We start from the raw sequence: 15,776 nt of genomic DNA on the forward strand, positions 1-15,776 counted from the left end.
TGCTGGGCGGAGCAGGGATGGCCTGGGGTGAGGGGCAAGCCTGGCATGGTCAGAAGTGGCATCTGCCGGTCTGTGGAGTGAGGGGCCGGACGATGCCATACATCTTCCCTGTGAGGCGCAATCTGAAACCGGCACCTCGTGCCGTGCTCCCGAGTCCCTACCGCCCACGGCCCAGGTCCACATTGCAACTGCTTGACAGAAAAACAGCTTTATTGGTGACCCGAAGGACCCAAGGTCACTCCCAGGCCGCGTCAGCCTGCAAGGCCTCCTCCGGGCAGGAAAGTCAGTCACATAATTCACGGGGATTCCCGACAAGAGATCAGAGCTCTACTCCTAGTTATAAGAAAAATTCCCCAAATTCCTGATTTCAGAGTCAATACACAGAAGGTCCAAGGCTCGTGTCCTGACAGATATGCGTGTCCCTGCCTGTCCCCACAGGGGAGGCTGACCGAGCTGTTCAGCAGTATCTGTGGGGCTGTGCAGACACGGTAGAGGCCCACAAAGCCACAGGGTCTCCCTGAGACAAGTTTCCTGGAGAGTTCCTGCTCCAGCAGGGAGCGGGACCTGGCCCTCAGCTCGCACCCCGAGTCTGATGAGGTCGGGTCGCCGAGCAGGCCTGGGTAGCAGAGAACCCCACCGCACTGGCCCTCGGCAAATGGACCCTCCATGGTCCAGGCTCAGTGGTGCTGCCATAGCCTGTCACTGGCCCCAGCCCCTCACTGCTGGGGTATCCCCAGCTTACTGATGGGGTACAGGTACCACATCACCACCCCTGAAGGGTTGATGATCACGGTGAAGTTCGTTTTATCCTGGAGGCCACTGATGATTTCACCCGTGTAGACGTCCTGGGCCTGCAGGGGGAGGATAGCACCAATGCCACCCTAAGGATGGCTGCACGGACCCCACCCCACCCCGCAGAGGATGAAACACCTGGACTTCGGCCTGCCTATGTGGAGCCTCCAGTATGCCCTACAGAAGTGGGAGTGTGAACCCCCGAATCACATCCCCTCTGGGCAAGCCAAGCAGTACCTAAGCACAGACGGGGGTGAGAACCTGAGAGACGTGCCAGCAAGACCGAAGAGGGGAAGCCACGACCTTGGGGGCTGGCAGGACTCAGTTGCACACAGCAGTTCATCTGTGTAGCTTGAAAGCACCGGAGCAGAGAACCGCACCAGCCAGAGGACCCACGACTTAGGGGGACGGGTGTGTGAGTGAGGACTCAGCAGCATCCCCTGGGAAGCCCGAAGTCCTGAGACAGCAGAGCACTCACCTCGTACACCACGGAGCTGCTGAAGTTCAGGCGGGCAAGGGACGAATGGTAGTGATAAGGCATGTCCGTCCTGCGGCTGAAGAAGACGATGGCGCTGGCCTCATTGACCAGGGGCCGCAAGTACACTTCAATGTAGGATTTCTCCTGGGCATGGAAGATGGCTAACTGGCTGGGGCCCCTGCTCAGCAGGCCCCGAAGCCCCCTTCCCAACCCTCCCTTGAGCTCTGGGTCCCGCCAGCCCACAGAAGCTTAGAGGGGGAAAGACAGCCCTCCAGCATCAACTCCTCTAACTGCACCTTCCTTCCTCCTTTCTTTCTCTTTCTTCCCTTCTTGCTTCCTCCTTTCCTTTCCTTTCCTGACTCAACAGACGCTCCTGGACACTTCCTCTGTGCTAGGCCCCGTTTGGACGCGACAAATGCTGCCTGAGGTCCTAACGTCAGAGAGCTCACAGGATAACAGGAGGGACACCCGTGGACAGCCCCTGGCTCTAGACTGGAGGGCACAGTCCAGTGGGAATGACGAGCTCCGCCCCGAGGAGCCAGGAGGGGGAAGCCCCATCCTCCAGAAGGTCTCTGGGCCGGGCTCCACCATCAGCCCCTCTGCAGGATCAGACGCCGCCTCTGGGCATCACCGGCTCAGCGGGTGCCTTCTAGAGTGGTGGAGATTCCTTTTCACTAGAGGGGCAAGGGTTCTGCACAGAGAGCACAAGCTCTGAGGCGACGCTGCAGGCCTCTAATCCTGTTGTGCCACTCACCAACTGTGTGGCCTCAGGACAATGTCACTGAGGCGCTTCAAGTTTACATTTCCTCATTTGTAAAACCAGGAAGGAGCATCTACTTTCTGAGAAAATGTATCTAGAATGCCTAGCACACAGCAGGTGCTCAAAAACTAGTAAATGCTACTACTAGTACTTAGTTATACTCCTTGGTTCAAGCAAGTCCTAAATTCTAAGGCAAGCCCAAGTTCTCTGCCAGACATCACAGACTTGTGCAGACGTCTTGTATTAATACTTCCAAACCAGGGGGCCACGCTGTTCCCACAGGCATTTGTGGTGATGTCTCCCTTCCCCCAGTCCCATGAGCTGTCCTGCTTTGGCCCTGCTATTACCCGGGTAAGTAGGGGACAGTCAGAGCAGCTCTCAGTAGGGCCTCCGACCGAATGCAACCAGGAGGGACTGAGTGGATTTTAGAGACCCCGATCCTGACCCCTTAACCTCCGGCTTGCAGCCTTGTTTTCAGGGAAGCCCAGTCTCTCAGCTTCCCCCCCTTCCCTGGCCCCATACCCCAGTACCTTGAGAATCCTGCGTCCCTGGATGCCTAAGGGATCCTGGTTGATTTTGATCATGAGTGGATTCTGCAGGATGTCTACGTTCTGGGCGGAGATGGTACGCAGGTCTGTGGACATTAACAGGGGAGCCGCCAGCACCGTCCACAGGGCCATCTGGGCCCGGGCTTGCTCGAAGCTGAGGCCAAAGTTCCCGATGAGCAACTGGGGGCAGGAGAGAGGAGCGCTCAGCTCTGCCCTCTACAGGGCGGTGGGCATGGGGACCAACCCTAAACTTGTAGCAAGACAAGAGAGAGATGGGGAGGACGGCCAGGTTATGGGCCCTAGTTCTGCCAATACTGTTCCCTGGCACTGTGGCTTTGGGGTGGGTCAAATCACTTTTCAGAGCCTCAGTGGTTTTTTTTTTCCAACAAGAGTGTAGGGGTGATAACATGTTCTGACCATGTCACAGGATGTTAACAGGATCCAATAAATCCTACTGCCGAAGGCATTTATAAACTGGAACATGGAAGAAACACAACCAGGGTGGTAGGAAGTCAGACCTGAAGAGTGTCTGCTCCTGCCATTAGCTACCCACCTGCCCTAAAGATAGTTGCACCAATGGGCACTCCTGTCCCCAGGCAACCAGTATACACTAACAGGACAAATGATTATTGCTAACTCAACACTGTTGTGTACTTAATGAGACCAATTTAGTTACAAAATGCGTATGTGCCAAACGGTACTAAGCATTTAAAGGATCATCCTTTTGGGGACTTCCCTGGTGGTCAGTGGTTAAGACTCCAAGCTGCCACTGCAGGGGGCACGGGTTCGATCCCAGGGCAGAGAACTAAGATTCTGCATGACATGTGGCATGACCAAAAAATAAGAGTACTTGGCCTTGGGCCTAGCACTCAGTAGGTCAGTGAAGGTCAGCTCCTCCCTAACCCCTGGGGAGTTGAGTCCTGTTTACAAAAACAGACATGCACTGGCCTAGAAAAATTAAAATAAAGGGTCATCCTTTTAACCCTCAAAACAACATTATTACAGGAGCTACTATTATTTCAATTTTCCAAATGACAAAGCTGAGGCACAGAAAAAACGAAGTCAAGTGCCCAAGGTAAGTGGCAGAGCTGGAGCTCGAACTCTATAAAGCAGGTCCACTTCTCACCCTTTCCACCTGGCCTATTATTTGTAATTATTATAACTGTCACTGGGGGTAAACACTTGGTGACTAAGCGAAGAGACAGCTAGAAAACTGTAGGAGAAACTGCAAGGCAATTTAAGTGGTCAGGGTGAGTGAAGTAGGTATGAGGGGCCAGTTCTGCCCGTGGCGGGAACAGCAGTGTTGAGAGGGGGCTCAGAGGCGGGCCTGGCAAGACAGTCCAGGGAGGGAATGATAGGAGTGGGGCTCATGGTGCTCTCCATCCTACAGAGCGATGAAGCACCAGAGTCTCTCCAGACCAAGTTCTCAAGTTTGAGGAAACATCAGAACCGACTGGGAAGACTGTTAACAGTGGGCATTCCCAGGCCCTCCCTGAACATTCTAACCTAAGACGTGGGGGTGGGGCCCTGGGCAAAGAATAGTAAGCAAGCTCCCACGGTATGTCCCACAGGGTGGTTCAAGGACACGCTTCAGAGGTGCCGAGCTAGAGCCTGGCAAAGAGCATCCAGGAAGACAGCATGCGGCCATGGGCCCGGGCCAGCCCCCTCCATGCTGGTACCACGTCTGGGTCGTTCCAGTGCCCCGGGCCGGCCACCGGCTGCAGCACGTCCTGGTGGGTCACAAACCAGTCCAGGATGGACAGCACGCTCCTCCAGGAGTCCTGGATGTCATCGAAGTTGCGCCAGAGGTTGCAGATGTCTGCCAGCAGGGTGTAGTTCACCTGGATGTGGGGGCAGGCAGAGTCCCAGGCCAGCGTCACACTCTGCGGCCCGGAGGCCTGTCCAGGAGCTGGGGAGCCTCAGCAGGGGACACAGAGTGTGGGAAGGCTTAAGAGATCAGGCTTTGAGCGTGCTCAGGATGAGGAAGGGCTTCGGAGGGAGTGCCCCTCTTCTGGGGCTGCCCAGGCCTCCCCTCCAGGCGTGCTGCTTGCCGGAAACTGACCCTTCCCTCTCATGCCAGCAGGGACCAAGTGCAGGGTATAGAAACCGGGGCTGGGGTACCCATAGCCTTCCTCCCACATGCCCACCCCTGTGTTCTCTCAGGGAGACTGCCACCCTCTATCAGGGTTCTCCCTCCAGTCTACACATCTGATTCCACCCTTTCTAGCATCCCACATGCTGAGGGGCCCCTGGCGAGGTGCCCATGAGGCCTTTCGGAGGCTAGGCCCCACCTGCCTTGGCTTCACCAGTCTTCCGGCCCTCCAAGCCCACTCAGTACCACCCAGGATTCTGAGTGCTTGCAGTGGTGCCGTGTCAGCACCTGACACACGGCTCCCACACCCTTCAGCCCACCTGACAACTGTCTCCTCTAAGACCCTGGGCTGGCTCCGGCCCCTCAGGTACTTCCGGCCCTCCTACAAATCAGCATGTGAGCAACTAAGATGACAGAAGCTCTGGCTGCACAGAAGGCAAAAAGGCCTGGGTACGGGGTGGCACTGCCAGGTGGGTGTGGAGAATGGCTCACCTTTGGGGGGAGGCCCCCTTCGTAGGCTGGCCAACTGCAGGAGAAGGCAATGGGGCGGCCTGTGGCATTCAGGGCAGCGGCCATCTTGGGGTACCCTGGAGAAGTCCAACCACCACATTTTAGGATGAAGAAACCCAAGGTGATCTCGGGCCTCAGCTCAAACCTCCCCCAACACGTGAGGAGACTAATGCTCAAAAGAGGAGGCACCTCTCCTGTACCCAGAGCTGCACACACACCCTGGGCAGAGCAAGGCACCAGCGCTCCGGGAGCCAAGATACCCCTAGGCCCTGGGGGAGAGGAATTGGGAAACACTACCCCCTAGGGGCCATACAGCCAGCCACTGGGGGGCCTTCCACGGCCACCCCTCCCTGTCTACCTAATGGCTCCCAGCCAGCTGCGGGACCCACCCTCGGCCCGCTCCTGGGGGCTTGAGTAGCAGCCATCCAGCTTCAGCATGTCCACCTTCCACTCGGCGAAGGTTTGCGCGTCCTGCACCACCTTGTCTAGTGTCGTTCCCGGGTAACCCATGCAGGTGAAGTTGCCCAAGTCCTCGTAGATGCCCAGCTTCAGGCCCAGGGAGTGAGCCTGGGGCGGGGAGGGGTTGAGAACACAGTGGATACCTCAGGGAACCACTCACAGGCATAGCTGACCAGGCCCCATGACAACCTTCAGAGGCTCCCAAAAGCCTGGAGGGAAGGGTCTCAGCTTTCTGGCCTGGCCTTGCCTCTGCCAACATGAGCCTTCCCCTCCCTCCTACACACACACCTTGCGTGGGCTGTCAGCCTCTAGGCATTTCCTCCTGCCATCCCCTCTGCTTTGAATGCCCTCTCTAGGATCAGCCTCCTCAAGAGAACCTTCCTGAAATCCCAGGCTGAATAAGAGGTCTTTCATTGCTCTTGCTCACGACCGTGACTCACAACTACCTGTTCATGTATCTATCTTCTCCACCAAACTGTTTGTTCTCAGGCAGGGACTATAGAAATGAGCCCTAAGTAGGATGGGGTGGAAAGAGTGGTCTGGCCCGGAGGCCAACGCGCAGGACAGGGCTGGGGTGGGGGGCTCACATAGTCAGCCAGGAAGGCAATGCCGTGGGGGAAGCGCTTGTGATCTGGCACCAGGTTGCCCTTGGCATCACGTCCACCAATCCAGCAGTCATCGATGTTAAGGTATACGTAGCCCAGTTCCCGCCATCCATCCTGCGCCAGCCGGTCAGCCATCTCCATGAAGAGCTCCTCACTGGCGAGGGGCAGGGGAGAGGGCTGCTCAGTGGCCCAGCGTGGGCCTCGCCATAACCCCACCCCGCTTCCTCAGAGGGTTTCAAACTTCTTAGATACTCTGAGTGTGGATCCAGCCTGTAAGGACCGTGGCCTTTGCTGTCAAGCTAGAGACTAAGCCAGGTGACCACGGGTTACGTCCTGAGCCATAAGCAGGGTGGAGCGAAAGGGGTGATTTGGCTTCCAGGCCAAGAAGCAGGACTGGGCCAGTGGGAAGCACGTGGGGTCAGGCCTGACCCTTAACTGTGATCTCCTTTCCCTTATCTCTGGGGCTGGGTCCCCTACAGGCCTGAGGTCACCACAGATGCCCCCAAGCTGGTCATGAGGCTGAGTGCCAGATGTCTCAAAAGTTACCTCTGGTTGCTTCCTCTCTGGGATGGGGGGTGGCCCTGACCCTGCCCTCTTTCCGAGCTGACCCCCACCCTTGCCTGCCCCCACTCCTGTCTGCTGGTGCAGACCTGACTCACCTGATGCAGTTCTTCGGGTCCTCATTGCAGTCGATGTTGCAGCGGAAGCGTTCCCAGGCCAGCCAGCCCATGGGTGGCTTCCGCAGGAGCCCATTCTCCAGGACTAGCACCTGGGCCACCAAGGCCAGCAAGAGCACTGTAGTGGGGTGGACTGTGAGTGGCTCCCATAGCCCCAGCCCTCTCCCCACCCCATCCGCATGCCGCCCAGCCCCACACGTTAGGGGAACTAGACTCTCCAGCTTAAGGTGGAAAGGGCTCTTCCTGCACTGCTGGCTCCCACCAGGCTGTGAGTGGGTGGATAGCCCCAGGCATAGTGCAGTCGGTGTCTGAGGCCTGGATTCCCCCCTGCTGTTGCCACAGCAGTGCTGGGATCACCAAAATCTAACACCTGGAGTCACAGGCTTTCTACACCTTAACCAGCTCTCCCTACTCCATTCACACAGAACTTGACAGGACACTGTAGCCAGGACCCAGGTCTCCTGAGCCCCATCCAGGGCTCGGTGTTCTCCGTGGGCACCCAAGAGGCTTCAGCAGGGCTTAAGAGGTCAACTGGCGGGAACAGCGCCGTAGGGCCTTAAATTGCTATCTGTAAAATGGAATACTGATGTTATATGGCTGTTATCAGCACACCTTGATGTTACAGAAGATAGGGCCTCTGGCTGTGAGGTAAAGGGGGTGAGCAAAGAAGAGGTCTCTTTGGAGGGGAACTGATTCTTGTCTGGGAAGGATCTCCTCCTTTCCTGGCCCACCTCCAAGAATAAGAGAGGAACATGTCTCCCCATATGCCCACATCAGGGAAGGAGGCCCAGAAACCACAGGACTGGAACTTCCTCCAGGCAGCACCACCGCCCCCCTTCCCACAAGTGGTCACTTACCCCTCCCAAAGCCACACACACCCAACCCAGTCCATGTAGGTACCTGTCTTCAGCAACATTGCTCTGGACTCAGCGGTCTCAGGACCTGACCAGATCTGCTCTGCTTTTACCAGCCTCCGTATGTTGGGATTTGGAAGCTAAGAAACGTTAGAAAAGCACTGAAAAAAAAAAGAAAGAAAAGCACTGGGGTCCCTCCTGTTTCACTAGCCCTGCCGTCCTTAACCTTGGGTGTGGATCCCACACTGGGTGCCCAAGGCGCCCTCACAGCGCCCAGTCTCTTCCCCCAGCCATCACTTCCCCGAGCCTGGGTTCTTCCGTCGGAAATACTCAACAAAGTTTCGTGGACGTTAGACCTCACCTCCTCTGCCCTGCTGGGGACCCCGAGTGCCCCAGGGTGACCCTCTGCCAGGCTAGGGTCAGAGAGAGGCACCGACAGACTGCAGGACGCCCAGGAAGATCGGAGGTGGCGGGCCGGGAGCCAGGCCTCCGCTCCCACCGGGGCTGGGTTGCCGCCGCCGCCCCCAAAGGCCGCAGGCCCAGCGGCCCAGCCCTGGGAGCCCACCCACAGTCGCCCATCCTTGGCAGCTCACCGACTCTTCCGCTGCGATCTGAGCCGCCGCCTGGTTCGGCCTCCCGAGTAGACTACCGCCGCAGTCACCTGATTCGTCTACCGCGTTCCAGCGGGGCGGGGCCTGACGGACGCAAACCTTCCCGACGGAACCTATCAGAATCCCCCTAGCAACGTCCTGCCCCGCCCTACACGGGCCCAGAAAGGCCTCGGAACCTCCCAAAGCCCCTCCTCCTTCGAGCTCCGGGTCTGCGCGCTCCCGAGGCAGGCACGCGCCCACCGCACAAGCTCCCCATCTCCGCCGAGCTAGTCTCTTCGCTTCTGCCGGGTCCCTTAAGGCGAGGATTCAGTTCAGTTCAGTCGCTCAGTCGTGTCCGACTTTTTGAGACCCCATGGACTACAGCATGCCAGGCCTCCCTGTCCATCACCAATTCCCGGAGTTTACTCAAACTCATGTCCATTGAGTCGGTGATGCCATCCAACCATCTCATCATCTGTCGTCACCTTCTCCCGCCTTCAATCTTTCCCAGCCTCCGGATCAGTTGAGCTGTTTCAAATCCTGAAAGATGATGCTGTGAAAGTGCTGCACTCAATATGCCAGCAAATTTGGAAAACTCAGCAGTGGCCACAGGACTGGAAAAGGTCAGTGTTCATTCCAATCCCAAAGAAAGGCAATGCCAAAGAATGCTCAAACTACCGCACAATTGCACTCATCTCATACGCTAGTAAAGTAATGCTCAAAATTCTCCAAGCCAGACTTCAGCAATGCGTGAACCGTGAACTCCCTGATGTTCAAGCTGGTTTTAGAAAAGGCAGAGGAACCAGAGATCAAATTGCCAACATCCACTGGATCATGGAAAAAGCAAGAGAGTGCCAGAAAAACATCTATTTCTGCTTTATTGACTATGCCAAAGCCTTTGACTGTGTGGATCACAATCAACTGTGGAAAATTCTGAAAGAGATGGGAATACCAGGCCACCTGACCTGCCTCTTGAGAAATCTGTATGCAGGTCAGGAAGCAACAGTTAGAACTGGACATGGGACAACAGATTGGTTCCAAATAGGAAAAGGAGTATGTCAAGGCTGTATATTGTCACCCTGCTTATTTAACGTATATGCAGAATACATCATGAGAAACACAGGACTGGAAGAAAAACAAGCTAGAATCAAAATTGCCGGGAGAAATATCAATAACCTCAGATATGCAGATAACACCACCCTTATGGCAGAAAGTGAAGAGGAGCTAAAGAGCCTCTTGATGAAAGTCAAAGAGGAGAGTGAAAAAGTTGGCTTAAAGCTCAACATTCAGAAAACTAAGATCATGGCATCTGGTCCCAACACTTCATGGGAAATAGATGGGGAAACAGTGGAAACAGTGTCAGACTTTATTGTTTTGGGCTCCAAAATCACTGCAGATGGTGACTGCAGCCATGAAATTAAAAGACGCTTACTCCTTGGAAGAAAAGTTATGACCAACCTAGATAGTATATTCAAAAGCAGAGACATTACTTTGCCGATTAAGGTCCGTCTAGTCAAGGCTATGGTTTTTCCTGTGGTCATGTATAGATGTGAGAGTTGGACTGTGAAGAAGGCTGAGCGCTGAAGAATTGATGCTTTTGAACTGTGGTGTTGGAGAAGACTCTTGAGAGTCCCTTGGACTGCAAGGAGATCCAACCAGTCCATTCTGAAGGAGATCAGCCCTGGGATTTCTTTGGAAGGAATGATGTTAAAGCTGAAACTCCAGTACTTTGGCCACCTCATGCGAAGAGTTGACTCATTGGAGAAGACTCTGATGCTGCGAGGGACTGGAGGCAGGAGAAGAAGGGGACGACAGAGGATGAGATGGCTGGATGGCATCACCGACTCGATGGACGTGAGTCTGAGTGAACTCCGGGAGTTGGTGATGGACAGGGAGGCCTGGCGTGTTGCGATTCATGGGGTCGCAGAGTCGGATACGACTGAGCGACTGAACTGACTGACTGACTTCTACCGCAGGGGGCGCTGGTTCCATACTTGGCTGGGGAAGGAAGATCGTGCATGCCCCCGCAGTGCGTCCAAAAAAATGATCAAGCAAACAAAACTGAATTTGGCCATTTCTACTCTCCCAGCCCGCATCACATCTTGCCTGCATTACTCCAGCACCCTCCTCACTGGTCTGCTTCCGCTCATATTGTTTTCTTCCTAGCAGCCAGAGAAATCCTTTAAAACATAGCTCAAGACCTCACTCGAAGGCTTCCCTGGTGACTCTGGTAAAGAATCTCCCTGCCAATACAGGAGACACGGGTTTGATCGGTGGTCCAGGAAGACTGGACATTACCAGGAGCCACAACTGTTGAGCCTGTGCTCTGGAGCCTGGGAACTGAACTACTGAAGCCTTCTCACCCTAGAGCCAGTGCTCAGCGACGAGAAGCCATGGTGATGAGAGGCTCGCACACGCCAACTAGAGAGTAGCTCCTGCTCCCTGCAACTAGAGAAAAGCCCGGCAGCAATGAAGATAGAGCACAATAAATAATTATTAAAGAAAAACAAAAAACAAACAAAAAAAACCTCATTCAAGACCTGGTGATGGCTGTTCATTTCAGTCTGGAGTAGCAACCCTCACAGATTTACAAAGCCCCACCCCACACATTCTAAGCCCATATCCTGGTGCTCCTGCCACTCCCCAACACACACACACACACACACACACACGCGTGCGCACACACACACACACACACACACACGGGTCTCCTTGCAGTTCCTCAAATACAACAGGTCTCAGAGCCGTTGCACTAGCTGTTCCTTCTGCCTGGAATGCTCTCTCTCCAGATTCTGGCATGACTGGCTCCCTCGTTTCCTTCAATTATTTCTTAAATGTCACATTCTAGGTGAGGCCTACTGTGACCCTTCTGTTTAAAATTGCAACCTTCCTACCGCACCCCCCGCCCCATTCCCAGACTCCTTGCCCCTGCTCTATATTTTCCACAGAACTTATTGCCTCCTATCTCATTTATTATGGTGTCTATTAGTAACTGAATAAAAGTTAGTGGGCGAGACAGATAATAAACAGGAAATAAAAGCATCAATGTAAGGAACTTTTTTTAATATAAGTGGTTAGTGTTTTCACGCAAATACAAACCAGGGATGTGATAGAGACCTGCAGGCAGGCTGCTTTCTCATGGCTGGGGAGGGGACAGGAGCTGAGGCCTAAATAATGTGAAGGACCTCGGAGGAGTTAAGAGCCTTGGGGTAGGGTTGGGAAGGAGGAGCGTTCTTGCAGGAACTGCCAGGGCCAGAACTCTGCAAGGTGACAACCATCAAGTTCATGGGCAGATTGTCTGAGCTCACCAGGCTCCCAGGGCTGTCAGGAAAGCCTCCCCACCGGTCTTTGGTTGTGCACTCCTGCGTCCTTTTTACAGCAGGCCTAGCTGTCCACTGACCCCAGGCAGAGCCTGGGCACTGAAGATGGGTTGCAGGCTGGCAGGAGTGAAGGGAGCAGAAACAAATAATCCCCCCCACCCCGGAAGCGGAGATCCAGCCGACTCCAGGGGGCCGGGTTGGGTGACTGGGAAGCTGGGCTGGGCCTCGCGGACTGGATAGGAGCCCGCCCAGAGGAGGCGTCTGGGCCGAGGCCGTCCCAGACTTGGCTCTGTGCGAGAAGTGGGCCGGGCGGGGAGAGGGGGGCTGGAGAGGGGGAAAGAGAAGGTCTCGAAGTTCTTGGGAGGTGGCCTGGGTCCGAGGCCCCCGGATGGTCCGAGGCCCCCGGATGGCCCGAGGTGGGACTCTGGGTTCGAGGCCGGCCATCGCCAACCAGCACTGGGCCTCACTCCGGGCACAGGCGGCCGGGCCTCAGTTTCCCCCCGGCGTGGATCGCGGGGCCTAGTGAGTCGTGGGCGGGGAGGGGTGAGGGCGGTAACTCGAGCCGCCCAGGCGGGGTCTCTCGGCTCCCGCGGCCACGTTTAGCGGCCCGGACGGACGGAGGCCTGGGGTCCGGAGTCGAAATGGTCCCGGGCCAGCCCGCGGGCCGCGCTCCTGGGCTTCGGGGGCGTGGAGGTGAGAGCGGGCCCGGCGGGCTCGGGAGGAGGCGGCCCCGGGAAGGCGTGGCCCGCGGGGACGTGGCGGGGCCGCTCCCCGCGCGATGGGGAACCAAGGCGGCAGCCGCGCCCAGAGTCTGCGGCGCTGGCCGCGGAGTTCCCGGTGAGGCCACCCCGTTTCTGGGCGACAGCGGGTCAGACACCCCCACCCCCCCCCGCGGTGGCCATGGCCAGTGGGTCCCACGCCCCAGCCCGCCGCTCCTCTAACAAAGAATCTAGGAAAATGCAGTGCAGCGGATTCCCGCCGGGGTTGCAATGCGGGCCTCGTTAACCGGGGAGGCGGGTGGGGAGGAGACGCCCTTCCCTGAGGAGGGGAGACAGTTAGGTCGGCTCCGGATCTCTTCTCCGCTCCCCAGTGCTGGACGGCCGGGAGGTGAGGCTGCTGTTCAAGGAACCAACCATTTGTGTTATTCTCTTCCTTCTCCTCCAACCACCAACGGAGACCGGCCCAGCCCCCATCTCAGGACCCTGCTTGCTTCTCTCCATAGCCCTTATCAAGACGGGTCTTCACGTTATTTGATTTAAAAAGACACTAATTATTATTTATTTTTGTCTTTTTTTTTTTTACAGTGTGCCTCCCCCTCGGAAATGTAGTTTTCAGGAAGGAGGGGCTTTATTTTGTCCACTATTGTATTCAGTTGTTTTAACAAATACTTTCTGAGGGCCTCCCCAAGCCCTGCAAAGGGCTGGATATTGGGGAGGTTCCACCGGAACCAAGTCCAGTTGGTTGGTTCTAGACATTCTGGGGCTGCGGACAGGGCTGTAAACACAAAGGAGATCATTGTGGGATGAAGGCTGCTGTTGGGTCACCTTAGATCAGACCACCTTCCTGATCAGGACCACCTTACATGTAGTGATCAGGGCAGGCCTCTCAAATTAGGTCACTTAAAGACCACAGATAAACTATGTGGCAAGTACTAAAAGGGAAAAGCAACAAGCTATGTGGGTACTTAACTCTGACCTAGCCTTAGAGGGCAGGGTGCTGAGGTCCAAAGAGTGATGATCAGGATGATGGGACTCAGATCCTTAAATTGCTCCCAAGTGCAGGGCCTGGGTGGACCTGTGTGCGTATGTGTGTTTTGGGCAGGGCAGTAGATTATCAGGGGTCAGGGAAGGCTTCCTGGAGGAGGTGGTGGTTTCATTTGACCTGAGGCTGAATAGGAGGCTGAGTAGGAGTAAGTCCAATCCTTTAGGATGGATTGACTGTATTTGAGAATTCTTTTGCAGGTGTTCTGGAAACCACGTGGTCAAAGGGCTGAGCCGTGTGGCCAGACAAGAGAGGCCCCCACCCCTGCCCAGGGAGCTCTGCGGGTAAGTGGGTCACTGCCAGGACTTGCCCCCCAAAGAGGTGAGGGAATCAGGAGACCAAGCTCTGCTTCTCACTGGCCACGTGATCCTGGGAAGTTCACCTTCACTGTTCTGGTCTCAGTTTTCTGTGAGTCAGGAGAACAGTTGGATTATATGCCACTTGTGTGGGCGTCCCTGGTGGCTCAGATGGTAAAGAATCTGCCTGCAACATGGGAGACCTGGGTTTGATCCCTGGGTCAGGAAGATCCCCTGGAGAAGGAAATGGCAACCCCCACTCCAGTATTCTTGCCTGGAGAATCCCATGGATGGAGGAGCCTGGCAGGCTACAGTCCATGGAGTCACAAAGTGTCAGACACAATTGAAGTGACTTAGCACACACATATGGGGCACCAACATTTGGTAGTTGAGGTTGATCCTACTCCACCATGCCCCGTGTTTGTACTTGTTTCCTGAGAAGGTCCCTATCTGAACCCACACTGATCGAGGAATGAGGCAGGCCTGCCCCACCGCAGCCCTATCTGGCCCTGCAGGCACCTAAAGGACTACTGTGCCATCAAATGAGAGGCCAACAGGGACCCACGGAGCCCACGAAACCCTGGATTTTGGCTTCAGGGTTGGAGCTAAGGGGCCCTCAGATTAGGGGATGATGTAAGCAAAGTGGTTTTTAAGAGTTTGGTTTTTATGAGTCCATTTCAGCCCAGCTGATGCCTTTTCCTTTGGGTTTTAAAAAGCTGTTCACAGCCCTGCCATACTTCCTGGTCTGACACAAATGACATTTTCCTTTTCTCTGAGTCCTCTGATAACCAAGTGTTTGTTTGTTTATTTTTGCATGATCCTCACAACCCTTTGAGAACAAAGGCAGGGAGACTAGCCCACTTCACAGATGGAGACACTGAGAACCTCAGGGCACAGAAAGTAAGAAGAGGCCACCGGGCTGGGGCCCAGGTCTCCTCCAGAGCCAGGACTCTTTTTCCCATGGGGTGCAAGCACCGCCTCCCTCTCTGATCACTGTTTGCCTCTGTCATCTCACAGTTCTCATGGGAGCCATGAAGTTGAATGAGAGGAGTGTGGCCCACTACGCACTGAGCGACTCCCCAGCAGACCACACAGGCTTCCTGCGCACCTGGGGAGGCGCAGGGACGCCACCCACCCCCAGTGGCGCTGGCCGAAGGTGCTGGTTTGTCCTCAAGGGCAACCTGCTGTTCTCCTTTGAGAGTCGAGAGGGCCGGGCGCCTCTGAGCCTTGTGGTGCTGGAGGGCTGCACGGTGGAGCTGGCCGAGGCTCCAGTGCCTGAAGAGTTTGCCTTCGCCATCCGCTTCGACGCTCCTGGGGTGCGCCCACACTTGCTCGCGGCAGATGGGCCGGCGGCCCAGGAGGCCTGGGTGAAGGCGCTGTCCCGGGCCAGCTTTGGCTACATGCGCCTGGTGGTGCGCGAGCTGGAGAGCCAGTTGCGTGAAGCCCGCCACAGCCTGGACCTGCACCGCCGCTCATCCTGGAAGGCTGTTTCCAGCCGCTGCAAGCCCCAGGCTCCTGACCGCGGGTCTCCTGGCCTGGAGAATGGCCACTCCCTCTCCAGAGATTGCAGCCCAATGGGCTTGGTGGAAGAAGTGGGCAGCCGGCCAGCAGGGCGGGGCTTGGCCGAGTGGGAGCTGCAGGGCCCTGCCAGCCTTCTCCTAGGCAGGGGGCAGAGCCCCGTGTCCCCTGAGACCTCCTGCTTCTCTACCCTGCATGAGTGGTACGGCCGCGAGATTATGGAGCTGAGGCGGGTCTGGCTGCAGAGGGCCCAGGAGAACCAGCCAGAATGCAAGGACCAGGACAGACCCTGAGCCTGGGCCCTTCGGGTTCAGCCCTTGTCCTGCTGGTCAGGACGCCAGGGCCAGTGCTTTTTCGGGAGTTTAAGGTTTTACAGGTTCTTTTTTTTTTTTTTTTAACTGGTTTCTGAAGTTGCTTTTGAAGTGAGCACTTTCCTTCCTGCTCTTTTAGGTTTTTTCCCCAGGTTCCAAGTCCACCTTCATACCTAGAGGGAACTGCGAAATCATTAACTTTCAA

At 55.9% G+C, this 15,776-nt stretch overlaps 2 protein-coding genes across 4 annotated transcripts; one reads left to right on the forward strand and one right to left on the reverse strand.

Annotated features, from left to right (window-relative positions):
• Positions 1–200: 200 nt before the first annotated feature.
• On the reverse strand, positions 201–8,459 carry NAGA (alpha-N-acetylgalactosaminidase). Of its 2 annotated transcripts, none has more exons than XM_052640090.1 (10): positions 8,369–8,459; positions 7,822–7,936; positions 6,904–7,039; positions 6,227–6,398; positions 5,570–5,747; positions 5,163–5,257; positions 4,258–4,419; positions 2,561–2,758; positions 1,271–1,414; positions 201–851 (listed from the first exon to the last, which is right to left on the reverse strand). In XM_052640090.1, exons 2-10 carry the CDS (start codon positions 7,835–7,837, stop codon positions 717–719), a joined length of 1,236 nt encoding a protein of 411 aa, XP_052496050.1. In that variant the 5' UTR covers positions 7,838–7,936; positions 8,369–8,459; the 3' UTR covers positions 201–716. The 2 variants fall into 2 exon arrangements, with proteins under 2 accessions (XP_052496050.1, XP_052496051.1); XM_052640091.1 differs by having other exon boundaries at positions 7,822–7,915; positions 8,369–8,401.
• A 3,593-nt stretch (positions 8,460–12,052) lies between these two features.
• Positions 12,053–15,553, forward strand: PHETA2 (PH domain containing endocytic trafficking adaptor 2). Of its 2 annotated transcripts, none has more exons than XM_052641143.1 (3): positions 12,053–12,101; positions 13,647–13,730; positions 14,760–15,553. In XM_052641143.1, exon 3 carries the CDS (start codon positions 14,765–14,767, stop codon positions 15,551–15,553), a length of 789 nt encoding a protein of 262 aa, XP_052497103.1. In that variant the 5' UTR covers positions 12,053–12,101; positions 13,647–13,730; positions 14,760–14,764. The 2 variants fall into 2 exon arrangements, with proteins under 2 accessions (XP_052497103.1, XP_052497104.1); XM_052641144.1 differs by having other exon boundaries at positions 12,089–12,207.
• Positions 15,554–15,776: the final 223 nt, after the last annotated feature.

This window comes from Budorcas taxicolor, chromosome 5 (genome assembly GCF_023091745.1).
Source record: "Budorcas taxicolor isolate Tak-1 chromosome 5, Takin1.1, whole genome shotgun sequence".
NCBI classification, from domain to species: Eukaryota; Metazoa; Chordata; class Mammalia; order Artiodactyla; family Bovidae; genus Budorcas; species Budorcas taxicolor.